At 36.0% G+C, this 16,073-nt stretch overlaps 1 protein-coding gene across 1 annotated transcript; it reads left to right on the forward strand.

Annotated features, from left to right (window-relative positions):
- The first annotated feature begins 2,797 nt into the window (after positions 1-2,797).
- LOC107094173 (galaxin-like) lies at positions 2,798-15,683 on the forward strand. Its single transcript, XM_015389617.1, has 11 exons — positions 2,798-2,915; positions 3,705-3,827; positions 4,242-4,397; positions 5,264-5,300; positions 5,981-6,084; positions 10,138-10,223; positions 10,721-10,947; positions 12,729-12,882; positions 12,975-13,143; positions 13,298-13,351; positions 14,331-15,683. Exons 2-11 carry the CDS (start codon positions 3,806-3,808, stop codon positions 14,576-14,578), a joined length of 1,257 nt encoding a protein of 418 aa, XP_015245103.1. The 5' UTR covers positions 2,798-2,915; positions 3,705-3,805; the 3' UTR covers positions 14,579-15,683.
- The last annotated feature ends 390 nt before the right edge of the window (positions 15,684-16,073 follow it).

The raw sequence follows: 16,073 nt of genomic DNA on the forward strand, positions 1-16,073 counted from the left end.
TGCAGTGCAGCAGGCAGCAGCTGGAGGTGATTGCTCACAGGGAGAGCAGAGCAGGCAGACGGGCCAGAATCATAACAGATTTGAGATTCAAGAACTCAGAAAGAGACACAAAAAGGAACACGGAAGCACTGATGGATAAACACTTTATATATTAGAGAATGTAATTGTAAACTAGCTCCACAGGTGTCTTAGTCTGGGAAAAAAAAAAGTTAATCAGATGAGCTTTGAAGTTTTATTTGTGTAAAAAAGGACGAAAGAGAGCAACTACAACTACTTAAGCCTCTTTCCTACTTAAAATAGCAGGTTAACCTGGGTTTTTCAAAAAATGGGTAGACCCGGGTGGAGGTTTTCAGGTCCTACATGCAAAGATGAGTAGGCAGAGATGAGTTTTGCTGCTTTAATTGAAAGTCCAAGGGAACAGTGGCAAAAATAAAAATAAAAATGAGAACCAAAAAATCCAGATAACATCAGGGAAAACACATGTGGGGAGCAAGAGATGAGGAAGCAACAAACCAACAAAAAGAAACATGTACTGATACTGAATTCAAATCCAAGGACTGTGTCCTCCCTATCCCAGATTCGAAGGCCGATCACGTCATACGGCGGCGCCAAGATCTGTTCAGACTGCAAGACTCCTCGTTAAAAATGCATCCATCTTTTTGCCCTTCTTGAAGGACGGGTCTGGAGTATCATATAAATTGAATATTCTTTAGAAAGATCTTTGTAAATCTTTTGTAGAAGTTACCACAAATATGTAGCACTTATACAGTAGGTGTCTTTGTTTTCATTCAGTCTTCTGTGTAGTTCATCCCAAACCATTTCAGTGGGTTGAAGTTTAGGACTATACTGTTGATTTCATGTCTGCAAACTTACCAACTTATTGTTTGTTTTTTTTGCCTTTGGTTGTGCTGGTATAACTTAGATAGCAGAGGGTATCCAAGGGACACTGCACAATGTTGTTGTATCCATTTTCAATCTAGATGTCGCTCACTTTATATACTGTAAGTCATCGACCCTGGATCCAGTAAAACAGCCCAAGACTACTACACCTTCTCCTCCGTGTTTAACAGTTGATGTCACTGTGGAACCTTCCTTTCACATATTTGACAACACATAAAGATCCCTTTTTATGAACCAAAGACTTTCTTCTGCTCTTTAGCCGTCCAATGGCAATGTCTTATGGCACAGGCAATCCTCTTTGTCATATCCTGACCATTATGGCTACTATTAAGTTGTACTTGCAGCAGTTGCCCTTTGAGCTGCACATCATATTATCTATTGTCTCTCAGAAACTTGTCCCCCATCTTTAGGTCTGCAAGACCTCATCCTGTTAGATATTCCTCCATTTTATAACTACCCCTTAATGGTAAAGAAAATGATATATATTAATACATTGACTCTCTGCAATTGATTGTTGAACTTTCAAGCAGTTGCAGATTCTGCTTTATATATATATGTATTAGAAATGGGCGTTATGAGGATGTCCTGGGGTACTTGAGAAAATACGTGTGTACATTTATCACCTTGTTCCAAACGAATGCATATTTTATGTTACATTTCACATATTTTATAAACATACCTGGCTACAGGTTTGTTTATTATCATTCCTGGTCTCCATACTGTGTGTCTGTGTATGCGTAAGTAGTCACGGTACGCAGGTGGCTCGCCTTTGAGTCACATTTGATTGATGGTCAGGGCTGGTATGCTTTGCTGGTGAGTGGCTATAAACTAGCATTGCTAATAATCCATATCAAGCATTAATATCTCATGATTGATTGTATAAGGTCATTGGTTAATTCTGGGTTTTGCGTTTGTTTTCAGTGCAGGTTTACAACCTAATTAACGTTGCTAACTGACTCATTAATTATCAAGCCAACAGGCTAGTGTAGTTGTAGCAGTTGAGCTGCCTAGTGTGTGTTGATGCTTATTGTGAATGTGTGTGCCATAAAAATCCATAAAGCGACTTGAGTTGTATCCGCCGTACTTGTCCTGAAACCCTTCCAGAGGGGAGTTTAGTGAGCTATAGCAGGTAATTCAGTAAAAGTCTGGACACTGAAGATCACTACTTTTCAAGGTTCATTGTGGGAAATTTTGAGTCCACTACTTATCCATTAGCTGTTCAGAAACTAAACTAAAGTGGCGTAACCCCTATATAGTGCCCTTTATAGTGATTAGTGCGATCTTTCGGACACAGCCATAGAGTGGCATATTTAAAGTTATCATGCTCGTCTTTTCTGGATCAAACCCCCCAAAACATATAAAAGTGCTGAAATCTAGGTTGCTTTAAATCAAGATTAGAACCTATTTCGATAGGTTTTGTAGTCCAACTTGTTTTCATTTTTATTGTAATTTTATTACTTTACCTATTTAATTTATTCAATGCATAGCACTTTGAATAGTGTTGCTACTGAAACGTGCTATATAAATAACCTTGCCGTGCCTTTCAGCAGTATTACAGTGTTAAACATATCCTCACAAGGGTATTTTAAAATTGTTTCCCAACATTGCTTTTATGCAACTATAGGGGGTTGTAAGTAAACAGGAAATTTTACAAATTAGTAGCACCAACTTCCTTGAGCAGTGTTTTAATAGATTTCCTTTTTTCTAAGTGTAGAGTATGATGTAAGCTGAGGTGGTTTTCATCAGAGGGCAGTAAAATGGGAAATACAGGCTTGAAGAGAGGAATTATGACTCATGATAGCTTTATTGTAATTATATGTTTTCGTTTTTGTGTTAGTAAAAATCTTTTTCTAAGCAAAAAAAAAAAAAAAAGTCAAAATGTTTAAAACCCTCTGTTTACAGAAAATTCTGCAATGGAACCCATTCCGAAAACCCAGACTTGCACTGCTGCAATGGGAAGCCTTACAATCCAGAGAGAGACACTTGCTGCAGGGGTCATGGAGAGAAAAAAACAGGTAATAACTTTGTGTTAGACAATTTAGATAGTCTGTTTTATTATTTAAAGATTGGTTAAAATCGCAAACTCTAAACATCTGGAAACCTCTTGTGTTATGCAAACGTCCTCTTATACACTTCCCGTCCTAAAAACTTTTCTGCTTTTAAGCCAACAGCATCATGTTTTGGGAAAACGTCTTCTACAACAGTAGTGTCAGAGTTTACAGTAAGGTAGAGGGATCTAAATATGATGCAATCCTGAAAGGAAGCCTGAAATTCCAGCTGTTTACAGGCTGAATAAAAGTTAATAACATACTTTTCATAATGTGCTGGCTTAATTTAAACTTAAAAGAAAAAAAACAAAATCTGGGATATATTGTAAAACATGTATTCTACCTTTGTAGAAAAATTCCATGTGCCCTGCAGTTAACCTTAATAAGGCATTGCACATTTTCCTGGTTTTAATCGTCTTTACATAGTGGCAGATGATGTGTGAAACTATTTACTACTTTCACAAGTAAAGGCACAGCTAGTATTTCCTTTCCCCCAGAGTTCACATAAAGTTTGCACCTTCCAACATGGGTGACATTTTAATGAACCGAGCTCTCTTCTTTCGCTGAGCAAACAACAAACCTCTAAATATGGATCAGATTGTGTCTTGATGTAAAAACCACCTGGAAAGGTTTCCCATGTGTTGATATGTACTTTGAACTTCAAGCTGAACCTTCCCTGAACTTTCAGTTCTTCCACTCCCCCTGCTATATTTCCATGATACTGATGAAGCTTTTTTTTTCTCAATGTTTTTACAGAAGGTCTGAGTGAGAAGGTGTCCAGATGTTGTGGCCTGGAAGCTTACCTCCCACTGAATGAAATATGCTGTAACTTTAGTTTACAACCTAGACCTTCACCTATGGCAGAGTGCTGTAATAATGGTAGGTTTACTTTCTTTACAGCCAAGACTGGGTGAAATGTTGGCATGGGTGTTAATTGGAAAATAAAGTATTTATTGTTTTTTTAAAAATAACAAAATATATATGAATGATAGTTCGAATATGACCTTCCTTCTGTAATATCTATAAAAATAGAAACTATTTTATCTGTGGTAATCTACACCAATTATTTTGTTGGGGGATAATAACATGGAAATTGATCATTAAAATAAAAGAAAAACAATTACATTTTGAAACATTTTTCCCTACAGTCAATCTAGTTGCCGTTGCGGTCCTGACTCATGTTCGGGTCAGCTGACCTATGATCAAATTTATATACCTCCAGTATTAGCTTTCTTCTGTTTTGTTTTTGTCACTTCGATTGAATTTCTGACCAATAATGATTTCTTCTTACAGAGGCCTTTGATACAATAACACAAATGTGCTGCCAATCGACAAAGATCTTGACCAGAAAGTCTTCTGACCACCGGTGCTGTTATGCTGGCCAGTATAACCCAAAGACACAGTGTTGCTGTGGTGGAAAAACACCACCCAAAGGTCCAGCCTGTTGTGGTAAGGATCCAACCTCCCCTAAAGGATAGCCAGTATCTTATTAAAGCTTCCATGCTTATGAAACCTTCTATTGAAATAAAAAAATTAAGAGTTCGGAGTGGATATGTATTCACCATGCACGTGTCCACGTGTGTACTTTCTTATAGATCTGCCTACACTGTGAAAACCACAGGGTTTGTCAGATAACATCAATAAACAAACAGCAGACAGGTCGGGAATGAAGATGAATATCTCAGGCTTTGATCATCAGATATAAGTCTGCTCAATACATCATTTAAGAGCTGAAAGACTGAGGCTAAACTTGAAGCCTATTAAGACATGACAGGTGTCTTTTAATTGACAAGTTGGGTAAACAAGCAGAGAAGAGGCTTCTTGTACGTCTCAATGAGCTACAGAGATTCATAGAAACAGTTGGACAACCATTTAACCAAAAAAAAAAAGTTAAAGTAATAGAAGCTTTTATTAGATAAGATTATGTATGTATTCTTCAGCAGCAACATGAAGGTTTATCATACTTATTTGGAAGATGGATAGAGCAAAATATGTTATAATAATGGAAACAAACCTTTTCTGTAAACTTCCATCTCTTATTGGAGTAGAGGTGCATCACGCAATGTAAATATATTTCAAAGAGAAATGCATTTAGATTTGACTTAACATCCTCAGCAGGCAATCGTCTGATTTAGTGAGAGGGATATTTTTGATATCAAGTTAACAAGTATGTTTATAAGTCATATTTAGTATTTCATTTGTTTTAAAAACATTAAACTTTTTAAAGCACAAGGAAAATACATTAAGTGTGTCAGCTGCTTTAACTGCTGTGATATGCTTGTGAATAAATATTTTACATGATGGTTACCTTACAGATGATAATCGCCCCTTTTCGCCTCCAAAGGAACTGAGGTAATTTATCTTTATTTGCCTTTGTTAAGGTTAGTTGACTGAGACAAATGAATGCAAATTTAGGGAAACTTTATATGTTTAGCTGCCAATAATTATTTAGAGCAAGACTGTGTAAGTTTTGACCCATTTTAGATTTATACGAGATATATTAAATTATTTTTTAGCTCAATGCACTTGATGCATCAATGTTGTTCTTCTCAAAAAAGTGCCCATGTAACTTTGGATGGTTGGGTCTCTCTCTAATTGAGTCATCTGACCTAGAGCGCTGCTTTATAGCAGGCTGATTTCCTCTACAACATTAGAACTAACCCTGATAATTTGTTGCTATGCAACAAGGCATCATTCAGCTTGTAACTGATCAGACAAAGTTTTGCTTTTATGAAGTAGTAATTAAACTAGAGGTTTGAATGTAGGCTTGTCTTTTGCTATAGTGCAGTGTTCCCAGTTGCTTTCATGGGCACTAAACCTAGAAGTTACAAGTTTAGCATCCCTGGTGACTAAAAGTTACACAGTGTTGTTTTATCTGATTGACATACAGTAACTGCAGCTTTTACTTTTGACCAAAATATTGAACTGTAATATAAAAATAATGCTACATAGTATAGTCGTTAAAGATGACATTGATGCATGGTGCATTCATGTTTTTTTGCATAACACTGGTTCTCTTTGTCCATTTACAGAGCTGAATCTAAGTTACATGTTTGTGGCTCAACATCTTATGATCCAAAGACAGAGCGCTGCTGTCAGAGAAAACATAGACTAGAAAAATGGAAATGCCCCTCAAGTAAGATTTCCAAGATGTTTATATTTCAGCAAGCAACAGTGCATTCAGTTCCTGATAGCTGATCAGATTTTAGATAAAAAGAGGGCCAACAATGCCTCCTCTGTTTGAATGGGATCAAAAACTTTTCCAAGGAAAGAAAAGTGTATATGCAGTACAGCCCCATTCTGGGTTGATTAAGAAACCAAACAAAGCTCAGATATAAGGATTGAAAAACAAAAAATCTCTGTAATTTTCATCCATCCAATCTTTAATAAGTGATCTTCAATGTCAGGCAATATCCTCTTTAAATGTTTTTATTATAAATCATAATGGGCTCACATATTAGCACTATGAACCTTTTCAACTGATTTTTTTTAACCTGTTTTTGTTATCTAACTAAAAACTACATATTTTCAGATAACTTGTAATCTGTAATCCTTAACGTTGCGGTAGTAATGTCTAGCCATCATAGCCACTCTTTAAACTAGAAAAAAATCTATGCAGATTCTTTTAAAACATAAAATCAGATTAGACTAGATATTAGGTTAGATTTGATCTGTATTGTCATTATCATATAAACAATGAAATTAAGTGTCAGTCATTGCTAAAAAAAAAAAACAATAGACATTAAAAAATTAATCATGTTATCTTCAAAGATTAACACACATGATAACAAATTAAAGAACCCCCCCCCCAAAAAAAAATAAAAATAAAATAAATAAAAATTACAAGAAAATATTAAGATAGCATATGCACATTCATACATACCGTAAATCCTCTAATATAGGCCCGGGCCTTTATTTCACTCAAGTGCATCGCGGTCCAGGCCTTTATTGGAAAGAGGCCAGAATTAGAGACAGGCCTCTATTGCTCTTTGAGCAAAACAGACTACCAGTGGAATGAATAAAAATGAGATTTTGTGTCTATTTGAACCTATAAAACACTAGGTTCATTCATTGAAAAAGTACAGTTACCATGTCTCGCTTGGTTTGAAGTAAAAAAAAAAAAATCCTCCAATTCTGTTTAATCCTCCTCCTCAGTTTCCTCCGCCTCAGTTTCCTCCTCCTCTTCATCTCTCCCTTTAATCTCCTCATCACTCGCGCCAGTCTCTATAACAAGTTCATTATTGTACAGTTCCTCTTCGTCCTCCTCATGTTCTGCTAACCAGGTGAGTCCAATCTGCACAGGTTAATTCAAGGTCAAGATTGGACTCACCTGCTTCAGTGGCTGGGTAGAACAAATACATGACATGGAGATGACTTGTTGACTCCACATTGCCCATGTCTGTTAGCAGCAAAGTGTTTATTCTCTTTCTTCCTGTAGGCTATTATGATTATCTCTCCTATCAACCAGTTAAGATGATCATAGTCCACGTGCAGGTGGGGTGATGGAGACCAACATCCCCCAGTTTGTTTCCCAATGTTGGAGGGAGGATGAAATTAAAAGCAGAGCTTTAACACTAGAAATCCCAGAGATACGAGAATTTTTGTCAGCCTCCAGTCCCTCCAACAGTACTTCACAGCTCATGAATCCCTTTTCAGATGTAAATGCCTCATTAGCGCTGTGGCTGGAGAACCATTCCATCCCCTTCAGTTTTTGGTTTTAGCTAAAGCCGGGCGTACACTGTGCGATTTTCGGGGCGATTTTCCAGTCATGCAAGAATCTTTCAAGCGGGTCGACTTTCAGCCTGATCCTGAGTCGTGTAGTATACAGGGGGTAATGAGCGGCGATCAGCCTCTCACGACCACCTCAGGAATCGTGAGGTTGGGAAAAAATCTAATATGTTTGATTTTCTCCAGACTGTCGTGGGCAAATCTCTCAGGGCGCATGCACAAACAAAGATTCTTCTTTTTATTCTCCCTCTCAGATGTAAACACAGCAGCGTGGCAGGAAATCAATGAGTGAAATGCAGTTCTGTCTGTAAAATTGACAGACCGTAGTAGCCACGTTTGCTCAGCCATGTCTTTTTTCCAAATACGTCGTTGCCTTTTCTTTTCAGGGCTTTCAGCCAAATATTGCAGAAATTGCCAAGGTAGCACGTTTCACTGTAGCGCAGTGGTCAGATGATAACTGATCTGTTCAATGAAAATAGCTGGATGAGCTGGAAAGCTGTAGAGAACAAAAATGTTTATACAATAATGACCATCTGGCTTATTTATTTTGGGGGGAATATAACTCAAACGATCTCCCCTCTCTCTCTCCTCCGCTGCAGCCATACAGACTGCAGACTGTTGGCAATATATTCACAGATTCGGCTTTTCCAGATTAATAACTCGTCAGATGATTTCATCTACAAAACAGACACCTCTCTGCAACCACAGCAAGCCACACAGTGAGCTACAAAGTAGTTTCCTCAAAACGATTCTCCTATCGCGCTGGGAGAATTACATTGGACCCTATGCAGAGCTCGCTCCTCCGCAAATGCTTAACGACCTTCTGCAAGTTGCAAAATAACCAGAGATAAATATTCAAAGGAGTCACCAAGGAAAGGTGAATTATTATCACATTCATTTCATGTGTATCTCATCTCATGTCTTTCATACCACATTTATTGGATTCAAAAATAATACTTTTCTGAGGAATTTCCAAAAGCCTAAATGACAAATGGCACCTCTATTTTATTATTAGAATAAGTATAAAATGAGCAATGACTACACTATAGATCATTGTAGTGCCACCAAACTTGTAGGATACATAGATAACCTCATCTAGTTCAGAGTATAACTCTTACTTTGGGAAGATTGTCAGGAACAAAGAGTTTGTCTTTGTTATTACAAGCATATAATAGCCAATAATTACACTATAGATCATTGTAGTGCCTCCAAACTTTTACTACACATAGATAACCTCATCTAGTTCACACTACAACTCTTACTTTGGGAAAATGTGCTAAACTCTATTTATTTTTTAGATTTTTCACTGTTATAAAAAGCATATAAAAACCAATAATTACTTATGATTTATTTTGTCATTTTATATACACAAGTGTAAACAAAAAGAAATTTAGTTTAGAACAGCTCTAGACAATTTCATATTTTAAAGTGCAGCCTTGAAAACAGTAATAAATACATTTTAAAAAATAGTATTTTTTGAGATTTATTCATTGTTATTATATGCATATAATAGCCAATAATTACACTATAGATCATTGTAGTGCCACCAAATTTACTTTGGGAAAATGTGCTAAACTCTATTTTTTAGATTTTTTCATTGTTATTATAAGCTGGCCAGGTGTGCAATCTCTGCAACAGGAACCACAGCACTGAGCGTTGTTTGCACTGCACAAAGTATACCTGTCACAAATGCAGGAAGGAACTAGGACCCGTAGGATATCTGGTTGTTTAATAGGTTTGCCTAAATAAAAGATTTAGATATGACTTATCAAGAAATTCCTGCAACAAGGTTTGATGTTGCAGGTACATGTAATGAAAAGTGTTTGGAGCATGCTCTTGTTCTGATGCCAGTTTGTTTCAGCCTTATCCAGTCTGATGTAGAAGGGCTGGTCATATCACATATGTGATTTGCATTACAATCGGGACAGTTAGCAAGATAGAGTGAATACACAAACTTGAAGAGGGGAGGGTGGCTTGCAGGAGAACTGGAATTCTCCGGGACATCTTGTGTTAATCATTTTCATTAAGGCTGTTGAAAATGTTTGTCTCCTGGAAGGCTACTTGGAAAAGAATGACATGGAACATTCTTTTGTCTCAATACATTCCCTCCCACTAATTTATAAGGAGTTTCCAGACAGTAACTGATGCCAGTTAAAAACCACAAATATCATTTGGAGGCTATAGCACCAGCATTAGAGACAAGCTAGACTAAACAACATGTGAAATGTCTTTAAAGTCTCACTTTAGAACAGGATGATAAGTGTAGCAAAAACATATTTACGGGTAAATCATTTTCATCCCTTTAAATGAATTAGAGAGATTGTTTTTTTTTCAAAAAAATTATAGTAGTAAAGACATTGTAAACTGCAGCTGCTGGTAAACTTCTAAATCTACAGAGCTCATCTGCATCCTTTCCATGGTTTTCCGTAAGAATTTTAACTTTTATATCCTTATCTACTAGATCCAAATATACCTACAACATACGACCCAAAGAGATATATCTGCTGTGACGGCTGCTTGTCTAAACTCATGCCATGGATGGATCAAGTAAGATTCTCATATCGTAATTTATGATTTTTTATTATAAAGTTAGATTTTATTGAGATACAGTATGTCTCAGGTAACAAGATACATTGTTGTTTAGCTTAAGGCCTTGGCACTATTTTCTTTTGCACATATTTGATTGAAAAAAAAACAAACATTTTTAACAAAGATAAAATCCATGGAGTTATACTGCTGCTTGCAGCTCGTAGCTCCACCCTATACAAATTTAAATGGGTGTTCTCCTGGAGGGATAACTCACGCTAGTCGTTTTGTCGAGGATAACAGGGTTTGAGACAGGATGATATGAAAATGCTCCGGTAAGACATTAAAGCTTACGGTTTACCAGTAAAAAAAAAAAGCTCCTGTGTAATTTTCTTTTTCTTTTGACTTTGTTTTTCTTATTAATGTCCTTTTTTGTCATAATTTTAGCTAGAGAATTGATGTAATGTAATACTGTTGCTGTAAATATTTCCTTACAGTTTTTTCTTTGAATCTTTCAGTGCTGTGGTGAGACCCCATACGGTTTAGCGCAGAGAGGAGTCCTCTGCTGTAAAAATATATTGTACGAGGACAGGGAGGATGAAGAAGTGTGCTCAGAGAGTGGAGTACCTTATAAGCCTTTTGAAGAGACGGTGTGTGTTTCTAAATGGCATAATGTTCCTGGAGGACACTGCTGTGGGGAGGAACTCTACCAACCCAACAAAACTATTTGCTGCAAAGGAAATGGGTGAATAATCAATCCATTCTCTGTGATGCTGAAGTTAACTGAAATTTTTTAGGGTTTGGTCTTTGAGACGACAGTTTCTGAAAGCAGAGTCTGGGAATGCATAAACAAGTTAATGCTTGCTTCCATGATAATCTAGACAGGACTGTTAAGGGAGCTGTATTTTCCCAAAGTCTGAAAAATATTAATTCAAACAGACATTCCTGGAGAGGTGGAGTGTCTAGTTTATTCTCTACTTCAGCTGCTGTGCCAAAAAAATCTGCAGCTGCATTGATGCTTGGAATTCTTTCCTTGTTTTGATCTGTCTGTGGGCATGTCTGTCATACCATTAGAAAAAGACCCACATATACAGTACATAGACAGCTGCTGGAGGATGTGAAACTTAAGTATACAATAACAATGAGAAATACATGATTAGATCTTTTCAAATTGAAGCTTTTTTAGCTGATGACCCAGTAACAAGTTTTATTTAGAGTCAAGTGGCGCAGCGGTTAGTGCACAAAACATATGTATAGATGCCTTAGTTCGAATCTGACCTGTAGTCCTTTGCCGCATGTCCCCCTCACGCGTAACGCCTTACTTGTCAGCCCACTGTATATAAGACAAGGCACTAGTACTTTAAAAACCTGAAAAAATTGAAAATTGTTAGAAGATTATTTAATTTAAACTATTTGTATTTATTGAAAGAAGTAAAATTAGATAAAGGAGACTTGGACTATTTCATTTAACCTGAGCAGCGAAGATTGGTATTGGGAAACAATGTAGCTTACCACTATCAGTATGTGAATGAATGAATGACCAACTGAAAGTAGTTTCAAATCAATTTGGAGTACAAAGACTTGAACAGGAGCTTTATAAATTCAGAGATTTTAACATTTAGATTTCTCCAGCCCAACCCACAGATTCTCAATTTAATTGTAATTGTAATTGTAATTGAAAATTGGGAATAGTATAAAAGAATGGTTAGATCAGTGGTACATGTCAAACGATTCTCCACCTAGATAACACATCTAGATAACGCACTTGTTTATCTTATTTGATCTATCTCAACCAAATTTTGAGAACTTTTAGACATTTTAGACATGCTTATATGAAGGTTTTTCAGATCCCCTTTATCATTACTAATAATACTAATAGAAAAAACAGTGACCATGCATTTTATAAGAAAACAATTATTAACTTTTTTTTAGAAGATCAAGGTACAGTTGTTCATTAATTAGAAACAAAAACACTAGTATGCCTTCAACTTAATGAAAATATGAGACTAGGGGTGATGAGGAGGATTGTTTTTGTAGAACCTTTTTTGCCCCGTTAAAATCCAATGGAGGTATTATTTCTCAGACAGCGTACACAAATGAGGAAACATGGTTAAGTATTAACAATATTTAATCCAGTCATGTTAAACAAATCATTGATACAAGCACAAATTGCAGCAGAACATCTTACAATCTATCGGGCCCTTACATTCTGGCCATTTCAGGGGAAGAACCCAGCTGAAAGAGAGTTTCTGCCGTCTTTCCCTTTTTATCTGAAAGTCAGTCAACATGTCTCCCACCAAGTCAGCATTCTTGGCCTCCCCACACAGCCATGTAAGATGATGCTGGAGTCGCTCGGGCCACCATATGTCCATAGTTATTTAAAACAGAAAATAAAACGAAAAGAAACTAATCTTCAGCAGGATTCAACCCATTATTTATGCAGTGATGTCAGTTTAGTATTTTATCTTTATCTCACTTTTTTCATTTATTGTTCATGACTTTCTTTTTTTTTCTTTGATAAAATAGCTACAATCGAATGAAGAACATTCACTGCTGTGGAGGTCATGCCTACAATATTTCAGACCCTTCACATAAGTGCTGCGACGGAACTCTGTATACGCTGAAAAGGGAGGAGGAAAATGACATGCACTGCTGTGGATCTAAGCTGCTGAACATAACGGTAGTGTTATTTTAGCAGATCAGACTAAACAATCTGGGTAGAAGTAAACACAAGTTTTATTTCCCACTGAAAACCTACTAAATCTTCATTAGAGCCACGAAGTTTGCTGCATAAGTGAGGACTACGCCTTGTCCTACCAAGCCAGGAAAAGCTTTAAGTGCTGCGGTCACCAGTACTACAACCAAAGTCTGTGGTCATGCTGTGCAGGCAAGCTGAGTCCACTTCACCACAAGACCATCTGTAAAAGTTCCAGCACAAAAGGTAATTTCTTCTGCCTAAAACTTCACCAAGACTGGGCCTAAAACACAAGATTCATTTCAGTCTCATTGTAGCCAAATTGTGCGTCCATTTCTGCTAGAAAATGTAAATAATTGTGTAAATAAAAGTGTTATTTTTTCATTTTATTTTTTTGCAGAATCCAAACTTCAGTTGGTGAACAATCTGAACAAAGCACAACTTTGCAATGAATGTAAGAAACTGTAAATAGCTCTCTCTTCAAAATAAACATAATCTGTAACCACTTTAGCGGGAACATCTAGCTAAAACCAGGTTAGACCATCTTAGTATTTGAAACTGCCCTTCCTGCGACATGCTGTCCCAAATTATCATAATGGTCTTAAGGGTTTGAAAATTTCAAGCTTGATACCAATACCACAAAAAATGACAATACCTAATGCTATTTTCAAAACTGTGGCATAACATTTTTGAAGGCTAACTGTTTCTTCTGGTGGAAAAACAACAACAAAAAAATAAGATTTTTAAACTATATTAAGTAATAAACTTGCTTTTAATCAGAATAAAAAAGTTTGGAATTTTTTTTGACACACCTGGAAAAAATTATTGAAGTTTAACCTCCATGTTTGGAAAATGTATATTCTAAAATTAATGTTGTTTTTTAAAACAAACAAGGCTCTGACAAAAAAATTTGAAGATGCTGAACAAAGATATTTTCTCTAGCAATTAACTACATCAGCTGGGAAGGTTGCAACTAGTTTCTAGTTTTTCTGCTGTAATTTTCAGCCTTACTTTGGCTCCACCATTACTTCAACATTAGCCATTAATGCATTTACAACTTAACTAAGATCATTAAAGCAGGTGGGTTTACTAGTCTGTTATGTTGTTTCACTATTTAGCAGCCATCGACTTAACCATTTTTCTGTGTTAATACTTACCCCTTTAGAGTAGAGCATTGCTTGATTTGAACATAGTAATGAATAACTCTGAACTGCATATATGGGAAGCCCTGAGAAAGCACTGCTATATTAAAAAGATAGTATTAGCTTGTGATATCAGGACATTCACTACTTTGCTTACATCATTTTTTTAAATTGTCACTTAAATCTCCTTTCTAACACACTGAGTTGCTGTTGTGTTTCTAATATTCATATCAAGTGTATTCTGAAGTGTATGTTTGTAACTTTTATTCTCTTTTTTTTGCCCTTATTTAGTGTACATCGGAGTTGTTGAAAGCGTGTCTCAGAACAGCACCGTGTTCAGCAGCGTGCTGAAAATCAACGGAACAAACGTCACAGTGGAACCAAATGTTTTCACCCTGAATGCAGCAAATCAATGCAACTTCCTCAGACTAACGGCTGGAAAGACCTACTTCTTCAATCGTGTTGATGTCTTCACTGATTTTAACCACGAGTCTGTCCTGCAGTCACTGCATTTCATTCTTTCCAAGTGTTCTCAGTAGGTCACCACTGGCTGGTGCCATCCTACACATTTTCCAATCCTTTGAGCAGTTACTTAATTCAGTAACTTATGATTCATTAAGAACATTTAACACTTTTACTCAGACATAGGCATATAACTTACATATAAAGCAATATGTGACTCTATAAGTATTTTACACATCAAGTACTGACTAACTAACTCAGTTTAGCATTGTGTTATGTTGATGCCATCTTGCCAATTTAAAGTCAGAAAGTAAGTTTACAGAATCATTAAGTACCAAAGTCTGACCAAAGCTATAGTTGTAGAAGCAACACAAGATCAAACATTTAACGGTTTGATACAAGAAGCTAAGTGAAAAAAATGTTGCTGTAGGTGAGCCTTATAAGCTTTGTGTTCTTATAAGCTAAATTCCTGTCAAATGTTTATTAAAAGTATATTTTAATATAGTATATACAGTACCTTGAAAAGTATTCAGCCCCATTGAATTTTTCATTTTAAGGCTTCTAATGTACTACTTTGTTATACTTTGTAAAGAATCAACAAGTCGAACACAATTATGATGTGGAACAAAATGTATTAGATATTTGAAACTTTTTAAACAAATGACAAAAACAGGAAAATTTGGTGTGCAAAATTATTTAGCCCCCTTGAGTTAATATTTTGTAATGCCGTTTTTTGCTGTGATTACAGCTGCAGGTCAATATGGATATGTCTGATTCTTCACAAAAAAATAAGTGTTATGTCTTTATGTTTGAAGCCTGAAATAAAGGATGCTGAATACTTCCGCAAGGCACTATATATACTATTTTTATTTTTGCACTGATTTGTACTGGACTCTGACAAGATAGTGATTCTATTTAGGTAGTTTATCATAATAAAACTAAATACAGTTTTAATAAACCATGCCAGAGATGTAAATGTGCTAAAATCCCACACCAGTCTTTTAACTAAAAAAGCAAGACTTATTTTTTTTTTGTGAACTTATTTTCATTTGTGTATCCAGTAGTTTTTGTTTCGTTTTTATATCATTTAATATAAATGTGACATATGTTCTCTTACACATGTGTTAGTTGACGAAACTATTAAGTGAATAAAAAGCTGATTAAAATTCAGTAAAGTGTTTGTGGATTAAATGTTTCATGCCTGATTATCATTGGGTTTTTTTATTGAACATTTATTTTTTCTAACATAGTTGAATGTATTGTTTGTTCTCCTGCCCGGTTAGGAAATTTTAAATAAAAAGCACTTAAGATTAACATTTTTTTAATCTACTGTGGAAATGTTCCTTCTCATCGTATGAGATTCATGTCTTACAAATTAGAGAGGCTGCCACATGCATGTTAAAGATATAGAGGAGGATGCTCATTTTCCAGGTGGATTATCAAAATAAGTGGTCCTCCTAATTGTCAGTCATTCTGGTGATATGTTTACGTAAGGCCATAACAGAAGAAATTGGCTTATGCATGTACTAGCACACGTTTAATTCGCTGGAAAAAATCTAAATCTAGATAAGT

Source organism: Cyprinodon variegatus, unplaced genomic scaffold (genome assembly GCF_000732505.1).
Source record: "Cyprinodon variegatus isolate N-32 unplaced genomic scaffold, C_variegatus-1.0 Scaffold468, whole genome shotgun sequence".
NCBI classification, from domain to species: Eukaryota; Metazoa; Chordata; class Actinopteri; order Cyprinodontiformes; family Cyprinodontidae; genus Cyprinodon; species Cyprinodon variegatus.